This window comes from Grus americana, chromosome 18, assembly GCF_028858705.1.
Source record: "Grus americana isolate bGruAme1 chromosome 18, bGruAme1.mat, whole genome shotgun sequence".
NCBI classification, from domain to species: Eukaryota; Metazoa; Chordata; class Aves; order Gruiformes; family Gruidae; genus Grus; species Grus americana.
Genome location: NC_072869.1, coordinates 10,236,735 through 10,262,329, shown reverse-complemented (window position 1 = coordinate 10,262,329; position 25,595 = coordinate 10,236,735). Strand labels below are relative to the sequence as shown.

Below are 25,595 nucleotides of genomic sequence, written 5' to 3'. Positions count from 1 at the left end.
TCAAATATGAAATGAGGCGTAACTGTGAACAAGCTTTATGTTTGGTTGGATTTATTTTGGTATATGCCAAATATATATTCCATGCAAGTGCATCCCCTGGGTTCTTCATAAATTGCTACTGTGACCCTTTCTATCAGACCGTTATCTCAATCCCTCTTACTAGGAACGTGTTGTATACTGGGCTAAACCTTAAGCTTCAAACAGATTACATTGAGCGGCAATGTTTATGAAAAGACAAATAAAAACTGTTTGACTGTTTTCCTTACTCATCTGTTGTTTCTGCTTTCTGTGAATCATAAACTTTCAGAGAAAAAAATTAATGTTAATGGCAAAGAAGAAATTTTTGATTAACGATTTAAATGATTCTCTGCATGTTCCAAGTATCTCATGAAATCTGTAAAAGGGATTTTCATGATGTATTCTAATAGCCTCTACAACTCAGCAGACTGAGAGAATGTATTAAAATTAATTTACAGTTATCTATTTGATGTAGGGTGATTTAGCATGGATTTAGGAAGCTCATCAATAAAACTATGTAGCTTAAATTACAACCAAATCCACATGTTTTAGTCTGTAAATGCAGACATTTATAAAATAAATTGGTATATCATGTTACTTTTGTTTTTCTTTAAGATGACTTCATATGAATTAGACTCAACTGTGGAGTTACGAGATGTGTTGGAACGTGTTGAAAGGTATTAGCCTTATACACAGCATCACCTCTTTTGAGCTGAGTAGATAGGCAGACTTTGGGGTCTTGTGAGTTGTTTCTGTTATGGGATAAGCTGATGAAAGCATCAGATATTTCTTGTCATAGTCTAGTTTCTTTATCCATGCAAAATCTGATTTTTTTCCAGAATAAAGCATAAAGGAAGCAAAGGTAAGCAATTTCTTTGCTCACTGTTCCAAGCCTCGTAGTTTTTTTCTATAAGCTCTTGCGGTCCTTTCTGCAGCTTGGGGATCCTGCCAAGGGTCTTCTGCAGGGTGCTTTTATTTCCCTCCCCCTCTCCATTTCTCTCCTCTCGCCCCTCCAGTTGTTTCGGTTACCTATTCCATACTGAAACTTGAATATAGTTTGGGTTTGCTGCATACAGGTCAGATACTGTGATTGTCACCTTGAGAGGGATTTCAGCAGTCTGAACAGTGTCTGGGCGTTATTAGTGTGGAAGGTCTGCGCAGGAGGCTGACAGCATGTCTAGGTGCAGAGCTGAATGTAATCTTCCTTTATCTTTGAATCTTTCTTTCATAATTCTACTGGTGATTATTTTTCTTTTTTGTTTCCAGATGACACTGATGTTTTACCTTTTGAAACACAAAAAGAAAAATTTATATTCTGTTTCCTAGTGATGCTCTTTGATCAGAAGACTGTGTTAACAATTTCTTTTTTATTTTGAGACCAAGAGAGAAATGCCCAAGGGTGACATAAATCATTTATGAGTTCCAAGAGCCTTTCTTTTAAGCAAAGAACTTTCTACTTACAGGATTGAAACTTGTGATCTGTCATCAGATCTTGCATACTTATTTGAGATATAAGCACCAATTTCTGTCTTTTGCTGAATTTAGGGGAAGCTACTTCTCTTAACTGAGGGCTAAATATGTAGCCAAGCTTTTAATTTTAGATAAAGATTTAAAAGCCTCATGGCTTTTTTTTTTTCTTTCTTGATTTTTCTGACAGAATGCACAAGCTTTTCTTTTAAAAACTTTTTAAAAGTACAAATCAGGATATATTGAGTCTGGCTGGGGTGGAGTTAACTTTCCTCATAGCAGCCCATATGGTACTGTGTTTTGTGTTTGTAGCTGGAAGGGTATCGATAACACCGCAGTGTTTTGCACAGCAGCAAGGCTGCCTCTGCAACATCCCCTCACCAGGCTGAGGAGGACACAGCCGGGACAGCTGACCCCAACTGACCAAAGGGATATGCCTACGGTGTGATGTCGTGCTTGGCAATAAAAGCTAAGAGAAAAGAAAGTGAGGGGGGCATTTGTTACTATTTGTCTTCCAAAGCAGCTGCTACGTCTACTGAGGTCTCGCTTTCCGGGATGCGGCTGAACGTTGCCTGCTGATGGGAAGTAGGGAATCAGTCTTTTTTTTCTTTTTCCCTTTGCCTCCATGTGCAGCCTCTTCTCCCCCCCCCCCCCCCCCAACTGCCTTTATCTCGACCCATGAGTTTTTCATCTTATTTTCTTGCCCTGTCTGCTGAGGAGGGGGAGTGAGGGAGCAGCTGGGTGGGCACCAGCAGCCAGCCAAGGCCAGCCCACCATGCAAGGTCTGGACTGCCAACGTGTTGCAGGACAATTTATCTTGTTTATGAAAAGCAACAACAATGGCGAAGTAATATGCTGTAAAAAGCTCATACAACTGTTGAAAATGAATTCCAGCACAGGCCCACATAGTAGCATATAATACATGTCAATGTTGCTGCAATTACTTGAAAGCTGTAGGGTTCATTTACAGTCCAAGGGCTTGTTCAGGAGCAGTACAGGCTTGACGAGATTGGCTGAAATTGGTTGTGGCACTGCAGGAAGAGCTTCAAATGTAAAGCATAAAAGTTCTTCATTTTCTCTTGCATTAGAAAAAGCCTTGCTTTCACATTTCTGTCAAGAGAATGGTTTATTTTAACTAAATTAAAATACTTAGAACATAAAGGACATTCCTGACAAGATTCTGGTTTTTAATATGGAACGGATTTTGGATTTTAACTTCTGTTGCTATTTTAAATATTGATGTTTAAAATTGTCGTGGGATTTGCGAAGCAGCTGCAACGCTAAGGATATCTTCTGATTGCAGCTGGCTAACGAGAAATTATGTTGAATTGGAGAATACCAGTTACCTTATTATTCTTAGTAAGTTAAGAAAAGCAATTATGTCTAGAACAATTTAGAATGACGAGACTGTTGTGACAACAGGTGATAAGACTGAAAAAAGTAGTGATGCTGTCACTACGATGCTGTCAAAACTATGTGTAGTTTGATTAAAACAAAAAGAACATTGACCCAGAAGTTTTTTCATAAAAGGAAGGAATGAAATGCATGAAATATGCTTAAAAAGCAAACCTTTATGTCAGTGTTCATCACTGAGAAGACTTCACTTGAGATTTTAAAAGTTGTCACCCTATGAAAATAACATCCGTTAAAACACGGTAGTCCAAGAGGAACATGTTTCTATGTGCCCATTCTTCTTTCATAGCGCTTCTGACTTACAGTATTTAGCTTAGTGCAGTAAACATTGAGGTTCGTCTTTAGGAAACAACCACTGAAGCTAGAGTAATTTGCAATTTCTATAAGTGTCATTATTAGGAAATGCATGGTTTGTAGGAAGAAAACTTGGTGGTTTTTAACTTGAATAAGTTGATTTGAATCAATGATAGCTATCCTTGTAATCTTTTGTGGAGCTCAAAAGATAAACTAACCCCTCAAGGTACATATCTTCTTATTTGAAATAAAAATTTGGTAACTAATTTCATAGCATTATAGTTTGTATTAGTATAATTCTGCCAAAAATACTTAGATCACAAATACACTATTTTCTTTGAGCTACAATGAACATTTTGTTATCAAAAGATATAATTTAGCTTTCTAAGATTTAGCAAAAGAAAAGATGTGGTTTGAATCATTTGTCATGGCATTGATCTTAAAAGTTTCCTTTTATTTGTTTCATTTTGTGTGAAGAGGTGATAGGTCTCATGTTGCAGCAGAAATGAGACAATCCAGGTCTGATAGCTGTCGTACAGCATATGCATTATGTTATTTGGAACTGTTTGACTGTTAGACTGAAAAATATTTAAACAGAATGCATGGACAGAACAGCTGTGACAGCATAGGAAGTTTCATGTTTTCTTTTTTTTTTCCTCTTTTTTTTTTTCTTTTCTTGGAGACCTTGTTATTTTCTTATCCTTTTCCTTCAAAGGACAGCTTGTTTCTTTTGTGTGCCCTAAAGTAAAACTGGAAACCACACCTTTCCTTTATTCAATGAAAGTCTCAAGCATAAGAAGAGGTACTTGAATTTGAGTGTGACATGAAGGGGCAAAGTGCTGTCTGCTGCCATCCCATCAGTAATCCCGCGGCGGGGTTGCTGTGGGAGTAGGCACTGCAGAGGAGGTGATGGCGTGGGGTGGGGTGGGGTGGCCAGCAGGGACCCATGGAATTAGCAGGGCAAATGCTAAGGGAGAGGATGTGTAGAAATCTGTCTGGACTGATGGCTTGGAAGTTGGACACTTTACAGCTTGGGAATTGAGTATACACCTGGCCTGTCACAGAAATAGCAAAAGTGATGTGATAAGACTCAGTAAAACTTATCCAGTCATCTTTTGGTGGTGATAAAATAACAGTGTCTGTTATTTTGCTCTGTGTGTGTGAAAATGGGAGATTTTTAATTGCAGCTGTGCTGTAAAACATTTATACTTCCTTCAGAACTTTCAGGTGCTCTCTTGATGTCCAAGTGACCTGGTGTTTGGACAGGACATTTTAGAAGGCCTCCTAAATCAGCAGAAATGTCTTCTGTTCTGGGTACGTTGACACATTCCGTGATGATGAGTTTTATCCCAGGGTAAAGCAGTGATGAGTTAATTTTGCTGACTCATTGATCTGATTGGAAGCTGTGCCCCGGCTTGGCACAGCGCTGCGCCTGAACTAACATACCTCCTCTGTCTGAGAGAGCTTATGTTTGTCTGTGAAGGATCTTGTTTATACCTTCTGATCCATAATACATTTCTGGCATATCTACATTACATCCAGTTATGCACTGGGTGCAGTAATTCTACTGAAGTCAACGAAGGTAGTCTATATTTTCACCGATAGAAGTGGAAACAGAAACATCTTCCATTTAACTTAAAACGCTGTACAGCCGCTTCATGTTATTTTTTAACTTTACATTTTGCAGATACTGTATATAAACCTGCTTTATGTCTTTTCTAAGTGGCAGTTGGTATAAACATAGTATCATTGTGTAGAATGAAACATGTGAGAAGTTCCCCTTGGAAATGAAGGGAAGAGGTTATTACAAACAGCCTAATTCAAATTAAAGTGCTTGAAGTGTTGCACTTGCTTCGATGTTAAAAACTTGGCACACCTGGTGCAGGGAAGCAGCTAAAGCATGTGCATGGATTAAAGTAAGTGTACTGCCCTCATTTCCTCTGGTACTTCTATTAAAGGGAGGTTTTTCTCAGCCTAGAGGATATTTTCTTTCCTCGTCCTCCATGGCAGTTGTACAGTACAAATAGCAGCAATAACATACAGCGCCATATTCTCTACTTCTTCTTAGAATTCAGTTTTCCCACATTTCAGTGAAGTACAAAAATAAATCTAAATTTTATCCAAACAGGATATCTTTTCATGTTCCATGAGCTTTAAAGAGCTGATGTCTTCTCTTCATTTTCATTATCAAGCTGGAAGACTTGTCAGTCAGTATTTTTTGCATATTTAGAAATGATGTTGCTGAGTTTGAAGGTTTGAGTCCAGAGAACTGCTGTTGGAGTTCCCTCTTTCTTCTCTGGCTGGTACCTCGGTGACCAGTTATTGCACTAACCCCGGCTATATTTCATAGGTCCAGCGCTGCTGTCGTTTTTCACAGGGTGTTGGTTGAAGTATGCCAGAATAATGAGTCCCGAAGGTATTATACCTCGTTAGTTTTATGGTCTTTTGGCAGTATTTGAAGGTTTTTTTGAAGGGGAAGAACATGTTTATTATCATGAAACTGAGTGCGTGGCTTAAATGCTTCAGCTGTTTTTGGAAGATCACAACTTGCAGTTCTTTTTGCTGAATTCGAATTACAAAAGACTTGTTGCTAGTAAAGATTATGTGAGTAACCTTTGCAACATAAATGTAGCTTTTATAGATTAATTGGAATATTTTCAAGATCCATTTTCTCTTTAAAAAGCAGCCTTTTTCTCCTTCCAATCTCCAAAGAATTTTGCTGGGGCAGGATAACACGTGTGCATGTGTGAAAAATTGCTGTTCGTAAGTGTCTCAACCTAGCTAAATATTTAAACATACGCAGCTACTAAAGCAATGGTTTCCTGACTCAGGATTTAACAGATTATTTCTGGGATTATGCTGATTTTGGAATTTAGACACCATTATTGCAATATGTGGATCCTTCTGGTTCTATAATTTATTTTTACATAGGATTTCCCTGTGAAGTAGTGCAGTTTTGAAAAGGGCAGAGATCCCCACTTCCAAAAAGAGGTTATAGTGCTTATGTTGGATATTATTAAACCAAACGCAGGAGTCTAATTCCCAGAGTGTTAGATTTGCTGAGTTTCTTATTCAATGCAGGGAAGGATGTAGGTGTTTCTGGGTTCAGAACAGCCAGAACTGCCTGTGCTGGCCAAGAGGAACTCTAACTGAACGTGTTCAGGGATACTGCAGGGCAGAGCTGCCTTAATTCTAGAAATGTGCTTTTTTTTGGGTCTTGCACAGGGACTCAGAGCTTCAGGTTCAGAAATCAGATACGTTGTTAATTAGAGGCTTAATTTCTCATAGATTTCAGTGGATGTCTAGAGTTGAAAGAGTAGTTAGAAGTCACAATGTCTTCATGCAACAAATATGAAGAATAGTAAATATTTTATAAGAAATAGGAATAAGTATTTTTGATATATTGATTGTGCTTAATACAAAGCTAAGATAGATAAAACCTTACTGGGACATCTGATAATGCTCTTTTTAACTTCTTGTTATGCTGGCATCCTACTTGAGCTTCAAAGTTCTAGTTGTTTCTCACCACTGGTAGGGTAGTTTGTGAAACTCTTCATTTGCTTCATTTGTAACACTGAACGCTCTATCCATGCTGGCAGAGATATTTGCTGTTCCCTATAGGAATGTCCAAGCTGGTGTCTTCCCTTACTATAGAAAAGGTTGGACCCATCTTCATGATAATTTACATCAATGATTATAAGAAAAAAATACAGAGAAAGCTTTACTGAAAGTTCATGTCGGATTGCTGTGTTTTATCTTTTTTTTTTTTTTTTTTTTGTTATGAGTAGCATGTGCAAAGTTCTTGATATCCATTTCATGGAGTCTTGGGAAAATTATCAAAGATTTTACCTAAATTTTACAAAGTAATGACAGGGAAATTAGAATTATTAAGTATTTTTAAGCACAATATTTTTAAGATATATTGTTGTTGTGCCTTTTTGGTTTTTTACACTACTTCTTTAAAAATTTGTAATTCAGAGATTGGAAACCTTATTTAAATGTTAATCATTTTTAGCAGGATGTGTGTGACAAAGGTGGTTATGTTGAGCGACCCATGAAACTTTCAAAGATATAAATCACAAAAGCTGCTTAGTAGGTCCTTTCCAGCTGGTGCTATAACTGTATTTCATTTTCTGTAAAGCCAAAAATGCTGTTGTGTTTTTAAATTTTAAGTTACATTAAGTACAATTCTAGCATCTGTTTCCTCCACTGGTTTTCAGCTTTGACAGCTGAAAAATCAACATTTTCTTCTCTAATTCAGTTGGCTTCCTTTAGATAATTGTTAATATTTTTTCCTTGAAATTATAGCATGACCCTTTTTGCTGCCATATTTCTACAATGCCATTACTATTTGCTAGTGATATATGCTGAGGGTCAGATAGTACGTGTTTACTGTCCTTTTCGGTATAAATATTTCTGCAGGACAGGATAAGAAAAAAGGTATTAAAAAAATGTCAAAAATCTTTTTCATATGTGTAGCAGACTTGACTTCCTCTTAATTCTTTGAACATTTTAGCCATGCTTTGCTTATATCAGATTCACATAGCATACTGAAGCAGTTTTTTAGAGGTGATTTCTTATTATAGAAATGCATTTAATCAATTTGAGGATAATTATAATAGTCTGATTATTGGAATGTATGGGTACACGAGGCTTAGGCAGATATTCACCCATTTAAAGTTGCTTTCCTGAATTAGTGAATTTAGAAGCCTCATTCTAGGACCTCCACTGTATTCATTACAGATGGCAACAGAGGTCTTGGATGAGTTGAGTTGCTCCGTGGCAGAAATTCTCTGCAGTACAGAGGACCCATATTGCCTGGGCTGCTTGCTCACACATTTCTGACTCAGGACAAATCTGGGCCCTAATCTTTGTTCTTTATTGTTGATTTGTATTGTTCTGAGTGGAGCGTAGGTGCCCTGAAGCTAATTCATAGCAGCTTCCACTTGGAAGATCTTAAGCTATTTATTACCTTCTTTCCTATCATTAAATTCTTGAGACTTTGGAAATATTTTAACATGCTGGATAGATTGAATGACTGGCTGAAGAGTATCTAATTCAAACCAGTGATAGGGAACGCCAAGTTCAGACAGAATTTAACATAGGAATAAATGTCAGTGTGATGCATACCTAGAGCCTAATTTCAGAGATATGGCGTGACCTTCAAACTACCTATGCTATGAGAGTTTTGGTTATAGAGCAGGCAGTCACAAATAAAAGGAAATGTTGACCAGATTGTTGGCTGGGAGACAGTGAAAGAACCTACAAAATCAAATCCCACATATAAACCCATCATCAAGTTACTAGGGAGGCTGAAATAAGAGAATGCAGATAGGAGGGAAAAGCTTTGTAGTGCTCTCAGCTCTGTTTTTTCTCAGACTTCTACAAATTGATGGGCACTTAGTTTTTATTTCTGCGTATTCTCGGAATTGGTTGAGGTCTTTCCAGTTTTGCGTTCTGCACTGTTGAAAACCAAATTGTTGTAGCAGATCACTGGGTTCTTGACGTGTATTAGGTCCCTTTCATTATCAAAAATGTGTGTGTGTGTAAAAACTTTTCCTGAGGTACTGGTTGCTTTTTCTCCCCTCTCAGTTAGTAAATATCATGATGAGAAAGTGTACTGTGGGGTAAAAGATTTGAAACTCTGCAGAAGGTTAGTATTAGGCCATTTATATAAAACAAAATTCTAGAAGAGTTTCATTCTCCCCCCCCCCCCCCCGAAATATGTTGCATTACTGTTTTTCATACTACCAGTGAAATTTATTGTTCTCATTTTTATTTTCTGTCTTTGTTCTCCCGTTCACAATTTTGAAGTGATACAGAATGCAAATCAAACACTCTCAGGGCACTGGAATGCATTTGGTACTTCGATACCCCCACAAAGACTTGTGATGTGATGGAAGACATGAGGGAGGGATTTAGGGTAAAGTTTGCTTTGATTTCCTAAAGAAAACATTCCACTATTGCAGTTGTTAATCAGATAATCAGAATCTGTAGTCTAATATCTGATCTAATTTTTCTCTTTTTACCTACTCTAAATGTTAAAAGCCTATAGAGGAAAAAACACAAAAGAAATACCATTTGTATGGAAATAAATACAACAAGTTTATTGCTGATCCTGGAGATCTTTTGCATGTACATTAGCACACAGCTGAACTTTTCAAATTCAAGAGTGATCTCCTTACCTACAATTCTATACTTGTATTTCATTCAACTGAGGTTCGTATCTCCCCCCTCTCCCAAGTTGCATACAGCTTTTATAACATGAACATTCCTTTGAAAAGGAGAATCAGTGAGCATTAGTAGGTAGGATATGTTATTTTTTGAGTATTCAGGTTTATCCAAAAGCATATTTCATGTTTCTCTCTCAAAGTACCTAATTTTAAAATTCACTGAAGTTGAGATTTGCCAGGAGGTTTATTCACATATCAATCGAACGTTCATTTGACAACATTATATGTGGAAAAGTTTCATGTGTTGCTTTTGATGTGAATTTGTTTTCCTCTTTACTAGCGAGTTTTAGAGAAGCAAAAAACTGACTACTTCGTTAATTGTGGACATAGCGTCATTCACTTTAAAAGGCAGCATAGCCTTTTTTCTTCGCTGCATACCGTGTAGGGAGATGAAATGGGAGGAGAGTTCATCGGGAAGATGGGTAGGAAAGGAAAAGATCAGCAAAATGCTCAGCCAACAGCAGCATAGACTTCCCCAGAGCTGGCACTCCTTACTATTGAAACAGGAGATGTTCCTTGGAGGTAACTGTGTGAATCCAAAGAAAAGAGGATTTTCCAGACCTTTGCAGGGCTAGCACAGTTATCTTCATGCTGTGTATGTTGTTATCTATTAAATGTAGTTTAATAAGTTACAAACATAACTGATGCTTTTATAGACAGAAAATGAGTAATATTTTCAAATAATCTTCTGAATGCTACAGATTTTATATCTCTTTGTAAGAGTAGAGTTGTCCTATCATTGCAAAAGGGACATTTGTGTTGTCTTTTGGTTTTGGTAGATCTTTGACATGTGAAAATCTCTGTGTAAACATATATTTTCAATGTATTGTAATAACTTAGAATATTTCAGTTATGTTACCTTCATTTGGGTACTGTCTCAACATCTGAAAGACCTGTTCAGTCTTTTGTGAAAATACTAAAGGACGTGTTCAAAAGTCAAATGGAAAGATACTTGTTAAGACTTAATACATGAGCACTGGTCGGTGTTGCTTCTTAGCAGATTTCTTGTTTGTTCTGACCACAATTCAGTATCTGCTAATATGACTTTAAGCATATTGTTTTCTTTCTTTTGTGGTAAAAGCTCAGCATAAACAGCAAGCCAAGTAGACAACCTTTTGGTACAGAATGCTTCATTTTACTGGATGGAGTAATTCTTCCATTGTAAATACTTGACTCTTGAAATACTGGAAACTCTCCAAGAGTTGGAGAGACTTGTTAAGGCACGGATGTTACAAAGACCACTTTTAGCAGCTTACAGACAAGAAAAAAAGATGTAAGACATGCTAAAATCATACAGGCTATTCCCTTTGCATGCATCTATTCTTTTGGTTTCAGCAGTAGGTTAATTCATCATCATTAGTAGATAAAAGCTCTGAAAAAGACTAGAAGAATGGCGCTTGCTATTGGGTTTTACTAGGAGCATTCAACTACAAAAAAAGAGATATTCAGCTCTCAATTATCCAGCACAATGAGGCTGGCATGGGCTAGCTCACATAAAGCAAAAACCACAGCTAATTCAATACATATGTATTAGACTATAAAACCATACTTCATATATTTACCTTTGGAAAATTTGTAAACAGATTTCTTTTCAGCAGGAGATTAAAAAAAAAAATAGGTAAAATGCAGCCTGATATAAGAAGTCTTTACGCTGCATTTCATTCTTTGTGGTGCTCTGTTGTAGCCAGAGATGTCAGGAGGAGGTGATGCCATGTTAATACACATCCTCCTCCTCATTTCAGATGGTGGTTTCACATCCAACAGTGTAGAGCTTGATATTAAAATTTTATATAACATAGGGAATACTATTTGTGTAGTATTTTAGGGTTTGGTATAATGGTCAAATAGCTGTAAAAAGGATTCTCATGTTTTTCTTAAAGCGTATGGCCTAGTGAAAAGACTTAAGAGTGTAGTAAACTGTGAAGGACAAGGGAGTTGTTACAGCAGTTCAAACAAATTCAACTTTTTCTCCCAGCTTTCCTCCCACTGCTGTCCTCTGCTTTCATCGTGAGAACTGGAGGTGATGGGCTGTAGGGAAGTGGGGAGCAGGGATTTGTGTGAGAGATTCATGCATTATGTCCCTTGAGATTTAGGTATGCTTTAGAAAGTATTAAAATACACAATAAATGTTTTAGTGAACATTTTTTCTTTTTAATCTACATAAAAAGATAAACCAAAAAGCAAACACCAGCTTTTCAGGTACTCAGAGGTGTAAGAGAACATCTCTGCAGTGATGGACATACTCTGCAGTTATGTACTGGAAAGTGAACCAGCTGTATAATCTAGTTAGTTGTTCCAGAAAATAAACAATGTATGTCCCTTCAAACAGTGGTAAGAAACACAAGATAGAAAAACAGATACAGCAACTGAGAAAGCATCATCTTACAGCTGCTCTCATTGGTTCCATCCTTGCAAAGAGTCTGTGTTTCCTGCAGACTGGGAAACATTTCAGCCTTCATTAAGGCTTCAAATCCTGAGGAAATCATGGGGAGCAGTAGGTCATAATTTTTCCAGGAGCAGGACTGGAATACCTTCTTGGAGGTGCTGAATGCTCTCTGCTTTCACTGCCATTAGCAGTTCTCAGGACTCTTGAATTCTTTTTGATTAGTTTTGTTGCTAAGTAGAGTTTGGGATTGTGAAGGTTAAGTAATGCTGATTTTTACTCAAGCCTGTACCAGAATTACTATGTATATGTCAGCCTTTCAGTATGGAGAGTCCTGGCATGTTTTATTTCTGAAATGTACTTTTTGTTGTGCCAGATCCCAGCTTCTTTAGAGCAGGGATTTTCAGCTGATGTTGAAGCATGCAATGATTAGGTGATACAGGCAATTATTTATATAGGCATAGGAAAGGGTAAAACAGTTCACTACAATATAAACTAACGGAATGTAATCCATACCAGATTGGGTGTTTAGGCTCCTTAAAGCTTAATAAAGTTTGTTGTAATTCTTTTTTTTTTTTTTTTTAAATCTTACTTGCCTAATCCTTTTTTGAAGTAGGATAAGGAATCTTCTCTTCCCTACCTTCCGTACCTCTTCTGTCACACTAATACACGCACCTGATTCTGGATGTAAACCTGGTAATCTTTAGTACTGAGGTCCTGGTACATTCACTGCTGAATTAAGGCACTGGTGTCTCAACACATAAATTTTTCTAAGTCAGGAGTGATGTCCTTTAGCCTACGGTCTGCCTACAGCTCACAAAATCATGTAATTTTTTTGTTTTGTTTTCTTTTTCACCTTGTAACATGTTAATGTCAGACCCTGGCTATTGGAAAGCTTTATTTATCATAACATAGGAGATTGTTTCTAATCCTTAATCTGTGTGGGTATAATTTCAATAAATGCTATAGCATAAGTAGAATTAAATGAGTAGTGTATTTTGGGGAATTAGCTTGTTACACTGGAAAGCAGTCTGGGCCCTTGATTAAATATGTTGCTCTTGTAAACTGTCTGGTTTTTTCTCTGTATTCTGCCCGACAGAATGTGATAAGGTTTCACCATCTGCATGTATTCTTTTGGCACATCACTGTTAGATTTTGATTTGCTGGTTAAGGAAACAGAACTTTCCTTGAAGAGTTACTATAAACACATGAATGCCTTTCTCAGTACTGGAACTCAAATTTTGTATTGCACGCTGACACGATCTGAAGTGAGCATCAGTGGGGGCCAGAATTACATGTGCTGTTGACAGCTCTGAAACACAACAAATGAAAGTCACTTTATCAATTCTTTATATTCTTTAGATTTATTTTCAGACGATCTCTGTAATAGATGAATGTAATTCGATAGCCAAACAGCAAGAACAAACCAGAGTAAATCAGTTCAATTACTTGCTACTTGGTCCTTGGAATAAAACCAGATGACTATAAAAGTTCTAAATAATGTAACAAATACAGTGCTGAAATAGCACCTGGAAACTGATGAAGATGGATTCCAATTTGGTTATGACGACACTGTGTTCTTCAGTCATTCTAAATCTGAACAGATTTATAGCTTCATCTACAAGCTCTGTAGTTAGTTTTTAACAAGTTGGTTTCATTCAACTCAATTATATTTAGGTAATCTTTACAGCATACAGTGTACTGTAATTAATGACAATTATTATTAAGCATTAATCTCCCAATACAGCTGTGTATGAAAGGTTCACAGGTCCAAACTGCTTTCCAATACATTGAATTAAGTCCTGGAGGGGGACTGAAAACCCATTGAGGTTCCAAGGCGATGCAGGACATTTATTGGGCAGAGATGGAGAACTTTTCCAAGAAAACTAAACATAGTAGTTACAGAGCTGCATCATAATTCAAATTCTGCTTTTGATTGATTTTCACATTAAGACTAGCATAGCCTCGTCGTTTCTTTTGTTCCAGTCCATGCAGTCTAAAAGCTTTATGGATAAAATCTTGAGTGGCAATCTCGAAGTGAGAAGTTGAGGGTTTTAATCACAGGGTCAGCCAATTCGACCTTTTTTTAACACCTTGGCAAGTGTGTATGACGAGAGTAGGCAAAAAAGAAATCCAGAGGAGACTTTCCCATCTGACTAAGCCAAGCTGAAATCTAGAATTTCCAAAGTGCAGAAGGGTGAGGTTATTTTTTTTTTCTCTTGAAGATGAAATTTCAAAAACTCTTGAAGGTAGCTTTCAAAAGTTTGGCAGATGGTGCAGTGTTTCAGTACAGTTGTTAGGAGTTTAGTGTTTTTCCTGAGCCAGTTCTCCTCCCATCACTGTAAGTATTCGGGCAGAGGGTGCAGTTTTATATTACAGCTGGACTGATTAACTGTGGGCGACAACCAAAAAGGGAGGTCTCCAAAGCTTGTTCCTTCCCCCTCCAATATGTCAGCAGTAGTGCTACTCTGACCCCACAGTGAACCGGATGATTGAGAGAATTAAGACTATAGAAAACTAACACTAAAAAAAAAAGAAAAGAAAATACAAGCTTTCTTGCTGAGGTGGTGCTCTGATCTGGCTGACCATGGGGTCGGGTGAGTGCCAATGCTGTTCCAAGTGACTGGGATGCATAGCCAGGGGCAGGAGGAGTGGGAGAGCTCTTAAATTAATAAAGATGTACTGTGAGTCTAGACTTTGAGCATACAGTTCCCCCTATCAGGCTTATGGATTATCTGTACTGCTGCTGAAAAGAATGGTCTTGCTGGCCTCTCTGGCCTCTCTGTTTGGTGCCCTGTTTTCCTACATCCTCCTTCGTGGTAACACTTGTGGTTTTGTGATTAGCTGGATCCAGGAGCAGATCCAGCTGAAAACTAAGCTAACAAAAAAAGAATTTCAGCTTCACAAATGTTATTGTTAGCATAGCAAGGGACAAGGTAGCATGAATTTGTCCGTTGTGGCAGCAGCACAAATTTAAATTTCCTAGAGGTTTTTTTGGTGTTGCATTATAAATATTTATATACAAAAAGCCAATTCATGGACTCTTAGCTGGTTTGCTCTTGCAGGCTCAAAGACTTCCTTGAAGGATAAGACCCTGAAATCATATGTGGCAATCCAGCCGCCTTATCATCAGTCTCGGTTTTTGTCTGTGTGATTCCCCTCTAGTATCTTTTCTGAAATGGACAGTGAGCCATAGAGCGTTGTTTGATTTAGGAAAGACATCAGTGCATGCAGTGTGTGCTGGTCTGCTATATAATCATCATCATATCATCATCTATGTTAACAGAAGGGACATTTTGATGTTTTTTTCTTTTCTCAGTGTTTCAAATTTGTTCTGTTTGGTTTCACATAAGTCTATAAGTCAATGGAACACAGATTATCTAAGATATTTGGGATGTATGCGCTTTGCACGTGAGCATGACTAATTACGTGGAGCTACATCTTTAAGATTAAGTGCATTTATGCTCTCTGATGAACCCGGCTGCACTGAGGAAATGGCATTCTAGCCTCTCCAAACACATTTCACATATTCCAATAGGCTCAAGACTTTCTTTTGAAGATTTTCTTTCATTCAGAAATGAGATTCAATGCAATGCATTCTAGCCTAGCTTTTCTCCCTACTGTTGTTTTCTTTTGGGATTACTGTTTGGTCATTGTTCGGTTCAGGCCATGCTCAATTGCCCTTGTAATTAGTGTGTAGCTAATAACCATGTACTGACTAATCATGTCTGCTCTCGTTTTCTGGGATTGTTTTGACTCTTTCAGCTCCCACTGACTTTTTGGGGGAGTTTCTGACACTTAACACTTCTGAAGCCAGCATATTTCAGTTATGAACAAGCTGCTAATGTGTTAGGATATAGCCATTGAGTGATAGGATTATTCTGAGTAAATATGACTGCTTAAAATTTAAGTGCTGATATTAAGATGAGTCTCCCTCAGACCCCTTTATGGACTGTGAAGTTTTATCACTATGTTCCTGGAGTTTCCGTGCAGTGCGTTTCACCCTAAGGTGGGTGCCTGTGTGTGGTCAGATGATTCATGCCGTAAGAAAGGTGGAAGTAGATCACGTGTTGAATTTTGATTAGATTTCTAATCTAATTTGCTTGGAGAGTTGATCTAAATGTCTGTATAGAACTGAGTGTGTAAAATTTGGGCTTTGGTGTTTGTCTGTGGAAATGGAAGTTGTCAGACATAAGAAGAGTGTAAGGAATTCCATCCCAGGTTGAAATCAAGAGGAGCACTTTTAAAAGTAAATGCTTAGATGCATGTGATAAAATTTACATTCGTGCACTGATGTTTAAAAATTTCAACTATAGAGGAATATTAATATTACCACTATAGCATGCTATGAAATCATCTGCTCATAAGATCAGCATTTTCATTAGTGTCTGAAGACTGGCAGTAATTGTGAGGTTTCATTCTTCTACCCTTGTAAACCAGGCTGTGCTCTTTATTTCCCGTGTAGTTCTTGGAAGCAGGCACAGTCTCCTGTCTTAACTTTGCACACTGTTTGACAAGTTCAGTCTTTTGTTTGCCTTGATACTTCATCTTGTAATAAAAGAAAGAACCAGTTTACCTTCCGTAATCCAGATTCTGGTTTATTTCATGGTTGTGTTTACAACAAGTTTGCTTAAAGCTGCAAAGAACCATTTGTATAGTTCTTGGCTGTCACTAGTCAAGAGGATGAAATTAATAGCCACTCCCTTTTCAGTCCCTAAAGTATTTTCTTTCCACCAACCTTTTAAGGTAGGTACCACTGGGTAGCAAATCCGTAGTGCTCTGGTATATAAAATAATAAATAAAATAAAATAAATTGCATCTTACTTGTCCAAGCTTGATTAAGTGTCTTTGGCAGAAAAAAAAAGATCAATGGAAGCTCCTCCTTAATGTATGTATGAGGAATATAAAATGGAAAATCAATGCACAACAATTATAGGGTTAAGGTTAAGAACTTTAAGATTCTTCTCAATTCATTTACTTCACTATCAACATCACCATTATTAATAGAAGTGTCATTTCCAGCATACCTCTCTAAACTTGAAATAAAGTTTGAAGTACTCTGCGTGTGTTGCAGCTTATGATAGAAGAGGAGGTTGTGGAATATGAAGCAGGAAGTAGATTCATCTCTTGGGCTGTGACACCTCAAAGGTGCTGCTATATACTGCATGTTCAACACTAAGCACGTGCTAAATTTTATGCACTTGTGTTTCTCAGTGCTTAAAATTGCTGAAGGTTAAGTAAGGCATAAGTATTTGCAAGATTTCAGGTGAATGCATAAGATCTACTTTGTTCCACAACAGATGCTGGTTTTGACATTCTGTTATTTAAGGCTTTTTTCACCTTTTGCCTAGGTGTTTACCTCCCATGGACCTACTGTGATCATGCCAACCTGGTTCTGTTCTCGAGAATGGTTTTTTCACGTGGGAAAATTCGATGAAGGTGGAAAGGTGAGTGCTACAGATGATACGTAGTCCGGGAAACGTTTCTTTGCCTAACAGCCTCTGAAAGCCCTAGACCTGTTGTTAAGAAACGCTAGGCAAAAGGGTATAGATAAAAACTGAGGTCTAAAAAAAAATGAGTCATACTGTATACCTGTTGTTTGGTTTTGTTTTTTTTTTTAATGTCATTAATCAAGTGCAGTTATTTTGGGGCAACTCTAGTGACTGAAAGACATAACTGAGATGGGATGTGTAGACAAATCTAACACATTTGTTAGATATGTCAGCATACCTGGAAAAATTAAAGAAGGGTTCAGACATTCAAGCTTCTCTTCAGTCCCTGAAATAGATGCAGCAGATCTGAAAGCTAAACAAAAGTCGGCTCATAGTTTCATTATGAACCATCTCTGAAAGGTAAGGTAGATTTGATGAAAGAGATTGGAAGGAAGAAAGGTGCAGGATGGCAAAGAGATGGTAATACATTGTCCTAAGGGGAAGGATTTATACCCCTGAGGTGAAGAAAGCAGGGAGGAGGGGAGGTCAAAATATGCCATAAAACTGCTATCATTAAATCTCATTTATCCACTTGTCTTATATCCAGTTGTCAATCTTAGTTCTCAGGCTTGTCCTTGGAAGTAGCTTCTCCTCAAGGATCAGATCTGAGAGGGTACAAATTAAACGACCGTTACCTGAGAAATGTTCCTCCACTAACAGTGAGGTGTTCTTTTTCTTTATAGGTTCCCTGTACAAGTTCAATTTGGTTGCTTTAGGCTCATCAGTGTGTTTATGGAATAAAATCCAGGGATGTCCATTGGCAGTAGTTATTGTGGTAGGAATAGAAATATGTTGGCAAATAGATCTAATTCAGATGCATTTGGATCCATTCTGTCTGTTTTGGACCTGAGGGGTTTTGCTTCCAGTGGTTTTGGTGAGATTTTAGGGCTAGAATGGGTGGTTCTTAATTTTTTTTGAAAGCTTTCATTTAATAGTACTCTAAAAAAAAAATCTGCTAAGGCTATTTCCTATTTTATTATTTAAACTACAACATATTATGATTGTTTTTATAGCCTCTAAATAGAGCCATCCTGTGCCATGCATTGTGTATATATACATACAGACATACACACACATGTTTATGTATGTATGGGGATATACAAATATTATTCTTTGGGCTGCCAATGAAATTATAATTTAAGGAGACAGTAGACAGAGAACAGAATTGTTTAGAGTGGTGAGAAGATTTGCCCTTAATTACATGGTGGGTGAGTGGAAGAGCTGGGAATGGTGCCTGGCTCCCAATACAATCTACATTCACTGACCCATGCTCTTTATTTCTTTTTTTATTATTATTCCTTATCATTGTATTTTCATTCTCTGAAGAATGTTTGACTTAACTTCTTGAGCATTGTTAGTAAGCTCAAAAAAGAAAGGGAGCAAGCTAAAACATAACAACAACAATAGAACAGCAAGCCTAATGATAAAGTTCAAGAGGTTAAGTTAGACTATTGTTCTGTGGTTTTTTTTTCTTCTAGTTTTGGGGTCTTTTTTTTCTTTTATTTGTTCTATTTTTAGGTGGGCTTTTTTTGGTTTTGCTTTATATTTTTTTTATATATATATATATATAAAAAATTGTGTAGGGACTATGCCACTGGTTATTCAGATGTATTACGGTGACAACCTTAATCCTAATGATTTTTCAGCCACAATGCATGATATGTCCTTCTAGTTTTAAAAATTATCAGTGATTATGTTAAACTTTTTGTTTGTCCCATGTGAAGTGTCCAACATGTCAGAACTCAAACTCTGGCTGATACAGAGGACCTTTAAAAATACCCTACAAACAAGGGTGATGACAGATCCGAACAAAGCAATGAACATAGGAGAAAGGTTTGACTTCATTGCTTATGTGGGTTTAGAGGACACAAAGACCTGAATCTTTTAGGGTTTAGCACTGTAAATTATTTAGCATTGATCTAATTCATTCATTTTCATTTGAAAGTATTTTCTCTGTGTATCAATAGAACTGTTATAAACTACTCTTAAGGATCCTATCCGTGTGTGTGTATGTTCTGACCTGACCCATGATCTGACCGTGTTACTTTGATCACTTCCATCTCCATTTTTGGGTTAGTATTTAACAGTGTGACCTGTAAGTGTCACATTGCTGCAAGTAAATACAGAAACAGGCCAACAGATCTCCACATTTCAGCCTTCTCCATTTGCTAAACTGTTTCCATGCCAAAAAGCTGCATTTCTCATTTGGAATTAAATCCAAACACCTGTTCTTCATATTTCAGTGCTTAGAACAAATGGAAGATAATTCTTCCATGGAATAAATTGTGATTTGATGTTTATGGACTGATAAAATATAAATATGTAGGTTATGATGTAATCTTTTTTTTTAATTACAGGTAGGTATACATGTATGTATGAATCTGTCCCTCCAGGTTTTATGTGAAACAGATTTTTAAAAATATTTACAAAATATTTTTAGAAATAAGTATTTCTTTCTGGTCAAGATCTGCAATTGTTGGAAATGTATTCCTTTTATGTAATCACTGTGGCAATGTCCAAGCAAAATCCTAAATAGTATCTTCATAAATGCTGATACAGGTTTGCTTTATGCACTAATTAACTACAATGGTAGAGGTGTTACACATGCAACCTCTCATATGATAATTAAAGCAGAAGTACTTAAAAGTAGTTGATTTTAGCAAGCTCTAATGGTGTGCTGAGACTAAGAATATACAATAGAAATGGTCACAAGTCTGAAAAGTAACATTTTAAATAGTATCCACTGTTAGGAAAAGAGTCACGTGAACCATATTTTTGACTTATTTTTTTAGGAAATGGAAATAATCTTCCTGATTCGGATAAAGAGTGCAGTACTTTCTCATTGAAAGAAGCGGCAGGACTTTACTAAACCCTTCGGAACTCACACTTAAAAATTAGCGTGTGACATTATCCACATGATTGGTTTTGCTCCTATATGTTTTGGTGTCTTCTAACAGCCAGCATCATTGTTTAGAAGTCAGAATTGTGTACGAAAGCATCACAAAAAGTTATACTGAGGAAAAAATATACGTGGTCTTGCATAATGTGAAAAGCAGATTTCGAAGCTGTATCGTGTTAAAGTAGGGAACTTACCAAGTCACGCACAGTGGTAGACATGGTGCCTGTTATTAGCTAAGCAAAGTTATTGCTTCATGTGTTTGACAGTGCACTTCAATTTGCATACAAACCCAACGTTTTGCAATTGTAGCCGACTGACCTTTTGTACTTCTACCAAAATGTGGTGTTCAGGTGGAGAACAATTTTGTTTGCTGTTAATGCCAGAATGGAGATCACTGGGAAGGCACGTTATTTGTCTCTTTTGACATATTTTCTTTTTTTCTAGTCACTTGTGTGGAATAGCACTAAGCTAAAACAACTAGCTTGTTGTTTTAGATAAATACTCTAAGAAATCATGAGTATAGTAAGAACCGTATAAATGAGCATTGCTAACCTGCAGACTCCGCTCCATCCAAATGTGGCAAATTGTAGTGTCTTGGCTTTATTCAAGCAATGTTATTCTTGACATCACAACTGTAATGTGCCACACTTGTTTCTTTCTCTACAGTTTTACCACAACCTGGTCCCAAATTTCCTGTCACCTCTGTATTTAACCTTCCTTTTTTAAGTGTATGAAAACTAAAAATGGAATGGCAGCCTTAAAGTTCTAAACTAATCTCTAAGTGTAAATGGGGAAATTGTTCTTAATGAGTCCCCGATGGAATAGCATATTATAAGCCACTGGCCTTTCTGAATACAAACTGTGGCTCCGAACAAAGTGTCTGGAGCTCAGTTTTGATCTATTTTTGTGATAAAAGGTCACAAAACCCACAGACTGAGGAGGTGTCAAAATATCCTTTGGTGCATAGGAGACTGTAGCACATGCTGCAAAGCTCTAAGATAACTTTGTAGGCTATTAGGCACTAACTAATGCATTTTTCCATTTTTGTCTGCCAGAGCACATAAATGTCGTTCCCTCCAGAAAGGCAAGCAGTTGCAAGGCTAGGTAGGAATTTGGTTTCTTTTGAACATGAATTAAAATATGGTCAGTCTGTCAAATAACCTATCAAGGTGCTCTGGGGAAAAAAATCTGGCTAAAACACAGGCACTAATGTTTTTTGCTTGGTATAGTTAAGGCTGAACAGAGATCAGTACTTGATCTAAAAAGGTAAGAAGAAGTGATGGAGCCAATGATTAATTACACTTTGTGAGCTCCTTGAAAGTTCACCCCATACCCCATGTCTAATGACATTTTTTTTCTATGCTGTTATTAAATATCATTTAGAATTTGCCACCTCCCTTTCATTTGACTTCCGCATGATCTTTGTTTAACTGAATTTCTCAGTGCCAATATGTTTGCATGAAAGCAATCTTTTGGAGTTTCCTCTAAGCTGTTATTTCTCAAACAATTAAGTAGATGTTACAGGCTTCAGGTCTTCTAATCAAGGCAAAATGATGTAAAGACATGATTTGGATGGGAGACAAAAAATGAAGTGACAGATCTGCAGAAAGTAAGACTTAAGGATATTTTGGATAATCCTGAAGAGAAGCTACTAATAGCTATTTTATATGGAGTTAGCTTGTGGTTAGTCTGCTTGCATACCTCCGGTGACTATCCTAAAGGAAGTTAAACTAAGGAGTATTTTTCAATTAATGATCATTTGTCCTTGAAATAAGTAATTTCAGTGAGAAGCTGTTCATTATAAAAGAGAAATACAATTGACATTTAATGCAAAACTTGTTGTTAGGGAAAGACTGAAGGATGGATAATTCTTGATAAATTAGTTCCTATTTTTTTTCACCTTTACATTTAAATTGGAGAAGAGCTGCAATTTCTTTAGTTTTAGCTTCCAGCAGCTTAGTGGCTGTTCCCCATTAGCAGCACACTGGTGAGTCATAGAATCATAGAATGGTTTGGATTGGAAGAGACCTCAAAGATCATCTAGTTCCAACCCCTCTGCCATGGACAGGGACACCCTCCGCTAGACCAGGTTGCCCAAAGCCTCATCCATAGCAAGTCAGGTAGTTTAATGCCTGGCAGAACAGTGTTTGTTTCTGAGGCAGGAGTACTTCCTTTAAAATAGAATGTCTTTCGTGTTCACTTCCATGCAACCAGCCCCTCTGTATGTGGTATTTCTGTAAGTCCAAGATTTAGCTCAAGACTTTGAGGAAATGCTGTTGGGCAGCTCTTGGCTTTTTTTTTTTTTTTTTTTAAATACGTAAGTACTTTGATGTTTTTACTCAACATCTCCGCTTTGTTGCTAAATGACTCTGAGTTTAAAACTTTTTTCCTGTTTAGTCTTAGGTGTTGTAATATACACCATTTGATCTGCTTTTTGTGCAAGCTTAATGTAATATTAATACTGAAATGTTTCTGTTTTTTTAATGAATGTTCTAAAATGTGCAGTATGAAATGAGTTAGTTTAAAAATAGCAATGAAACAAACTCTTTCCGAAGTCCTGTAAGAAACAGGTTAGTATGGAATCAAAAGTTACTTCCTTTTTGATTCATTCTTTCCATTCACCAATTTTAGGCTCCTCAGGAATTAAAGTAGTTTGGCTTTTTCGCTCCAACAATTACCCTAATGTTGCTGCCTGGTTTGCAAAACGTGTACCAAGTTACAGCCCAGTTTTTCTTGCTGCCTCTGATCAAGAGGACAGGCTAAGCTTTCCCAAAGCTGAAGGTTTATTTTCATGCGTGAATAGATTTACTTCCCGTGTCTTGTTTGTCATTGCTTTTTGTTATAAATGTGTCTAACCATTCAGTGTTAGATTTCCCATTTTCACTAGTTCGACTGCTCTGCGTAGGCTACAGCTCCACTGGTTTTGCTCACACCTCTACTAGAGAGCCTGTCAGCTGGAAGAGGACAGGGGAAGGCTACGTGTCAAAGATGATGGAGAGAAGGTTGAATGGAGGGAAGAGAGATAGATGAGGAAGCTGGGACAGATTGATTCTGCCACAGAATCAATCTCCTGTATTGAGCTTAACAGTAAAAGGGCAGCTCTTAGATTGTGTTTCTGCCTGTATAGCCTAATAGTAAGTTCTGTCCAAGTGACCAAAACAAAGGCTGTTAGCCTGAAGTTGTGCAGCAGTTACTGTTGGTCATCTCAGGGCTACAACATGATCTCTCACCAGGTGTTACTAGTTACAGCATTGCACACAGGGCCACTTGTTTGTTAAAAGTCCTCCAGAAATTGCTGATTAGTATCTACTACCTACTGATGCTCCTCACCATTACTGATGGTGGAGCTGCAAAAGTTGTAGCCAGAATTGCTTGTGGTAGTGGTAGGTGGCTTGCACCTCCTTGCCAAATGCATATGTTGAGGACAGTTTCATGCACAGTGATCTGCTTGGAGTGAGAAACAGAGAGCAATGAGAAGATGACAAGAGAAGAATCATGGAATATTAGTTTGGTCCCTGAACAAGAAATTAATTCAAGTTCGGTGCTGCATCACAGCCCATTGTGTATACAAAATCAGTCCCCTCATCAGCAGAGCTGACCAGCACAGCAAGTGATACCCGCCCAAAATACTGGGTGAACACAAACCCTTCACCCGGTTAGTAGTGATATGTTGAAGTGATCAACGATTTTGCGTATGGCTACGGATAGAACAGGGCAGGTGCAGGCTGTGTTTTTCACTGAGAGTTGTAACTTGCAGCTGATCAGCCTCGAGTGAGGCAGGCCAGTGAGTTTATCCCTTAGTGCAGCAGAGCATATAGGGTTGGGTTTTGCCTATAATGTGGAAAATGCTGTATATAATCCAGTAACATGTAAACTGTGCAATTTAATTGTATTTATTAATGCTGAAAACTATTTATGTGGTAGCCTATTGCCAAAATGCTGGATTGTTAATTGATACTTTTAGCTATGGATATTAATTTCCAAAAAATACGTTAAAATATCCCTTTAGTGGTTAAACAGCTTTTCCTTTGAAAGTTGTGGTGTTTGACAAAGATTCCTGGTGTTTAAAATGCCATCTGGATCCAATAATATGCCTCAATTGGGAAGAAACTCTTGTAGTGCAACAAACTTACATGCTCAAGAGCCGTAGGAAGTCCCATCCCTGCAGGATCTATAACACAGTCAACATCTTTCCTCCCCTGAAGAATGCGTGGCAGTGCTGCTCCTTTGTAATGTGAGAGGCCACTGCTGAGCAATACAAGGCACCTGCTCCTTCCTGGGGGTGAGTGCACTTTATTCAAAGTATTTCTGCCAGTTAAAGTAAAGCAAAAGAGTGCTCAGAGCCAAACAGCATTTTGAAAGATCCTTTTGCTCTTGCAGTAACTCTCTTTTTTTTTTAAATATACATATTAACGGTTATCTTGAATAATGTAAATGCTTATCAAAAAGAAAATTAATCGCAGAGACATATGTGATGTAATCATGTATCTGACTCAAAATATGACTGCTGCAGGAAGCTGATACGTGCACAATTTGTACCCTGCCTGAGGCAGTCTAGTATGTGACTGGAAAAAAGAAAAAGGTTTAAAATTGCTGCTGACTCTCAGTATTTCCATTAAAGTCCAGAATAAGAAAAAGACCGAAAAGGCTACAAGATAAATGGAAAGAATCTGAGTTTGTGTTTTTCTTGTATTCTTGATGACTGTGGTTGCTGTCTGCTACTCCCACTTCCCCCAGATTTCTTTTGTGGCTTTCAAAGTAGGTTCATATAAAGCATAAATTGTATGGAGTTCTCTAAAAGTTTTCTTCTGCATCGCAGCTCTCAAACAAGAAGTCAGACAAATATCTACCAAGACAAACAATAGCTACAGATAAGCTGCCCTTAGCAAGCAGTCAGATCAGAAACCATTTTATTCAGAATCTGGGAGTGTGGCCCAATTCAGTGTCTTAAATCAATCTATCATATAGTGAAGTCTGGAGCTGCAAAGCACAGAGCTTGATTTGGTTCTGATTTCTCCCAAGATACATATGTTCAATTGAGTGTTTTGAATTTGTTTTCCAGGGTTCAAAGCTTTTTTTTGTCTCATTTCTTTTCCCCTCCCCACACCCCCTTGGCTGCTTAGTCTGGTGGGGATGAGAAACAGTCACTGGACTGTATTGCTCTTGTAACTAGAAGGCCAGGAGAAACCACAGAGGGATTTTGTGTCCAGCACTTTAATTAGAGAATCTCCTTTTCTTAATTGTGGAAGAAACTCAGAAGCTGTTTTAATGGGGAAAAAATATTTCTTTTTAATAATTATCATTATTATTATTATAATTTTTTATTATTATTTTTCTGTGTTGAAATAGAATACCTAAAGTTGAGGTGGTTTATGCCCCTGTTACTCATCTATGTG

At 37.4% G+C, this 25,595-nt stretch overlaps 1 protein-coding gene across 5 annotated transcripts in view; it reads left to right on the top strand.

The window, feature by feature from the left end:
* B3GNTL1 (UDP-GlcNAc:betaGal beta-1,3-N-acetylglucosaminyltransferase like 1) overlaps positions 1 to 25,595 on the top strand; it is a 133,264-nt gene that overhangs the window by 73,717 nt on the left and 33,952 nt on the right. For all 5 annotated transcript variants that reach the window (XR_008579739.1, XR_008579740.1, XR_008579741.1 and 2 more), the window contains exon 7: positions 17,160 to 17,255. Coding sequence is in view for 2 of the 5 variants with exons in the window: in XM_054846536.1 (XP_054702511.1) it covers positions 17,160 to 17,255 (96 nt within the window). In the remaining 3 variants the exon portion in view is untranslated. The remainder of the gene's footprint in view (positions 1 to 17,159; positions 17,256 to 25,595) is intronic.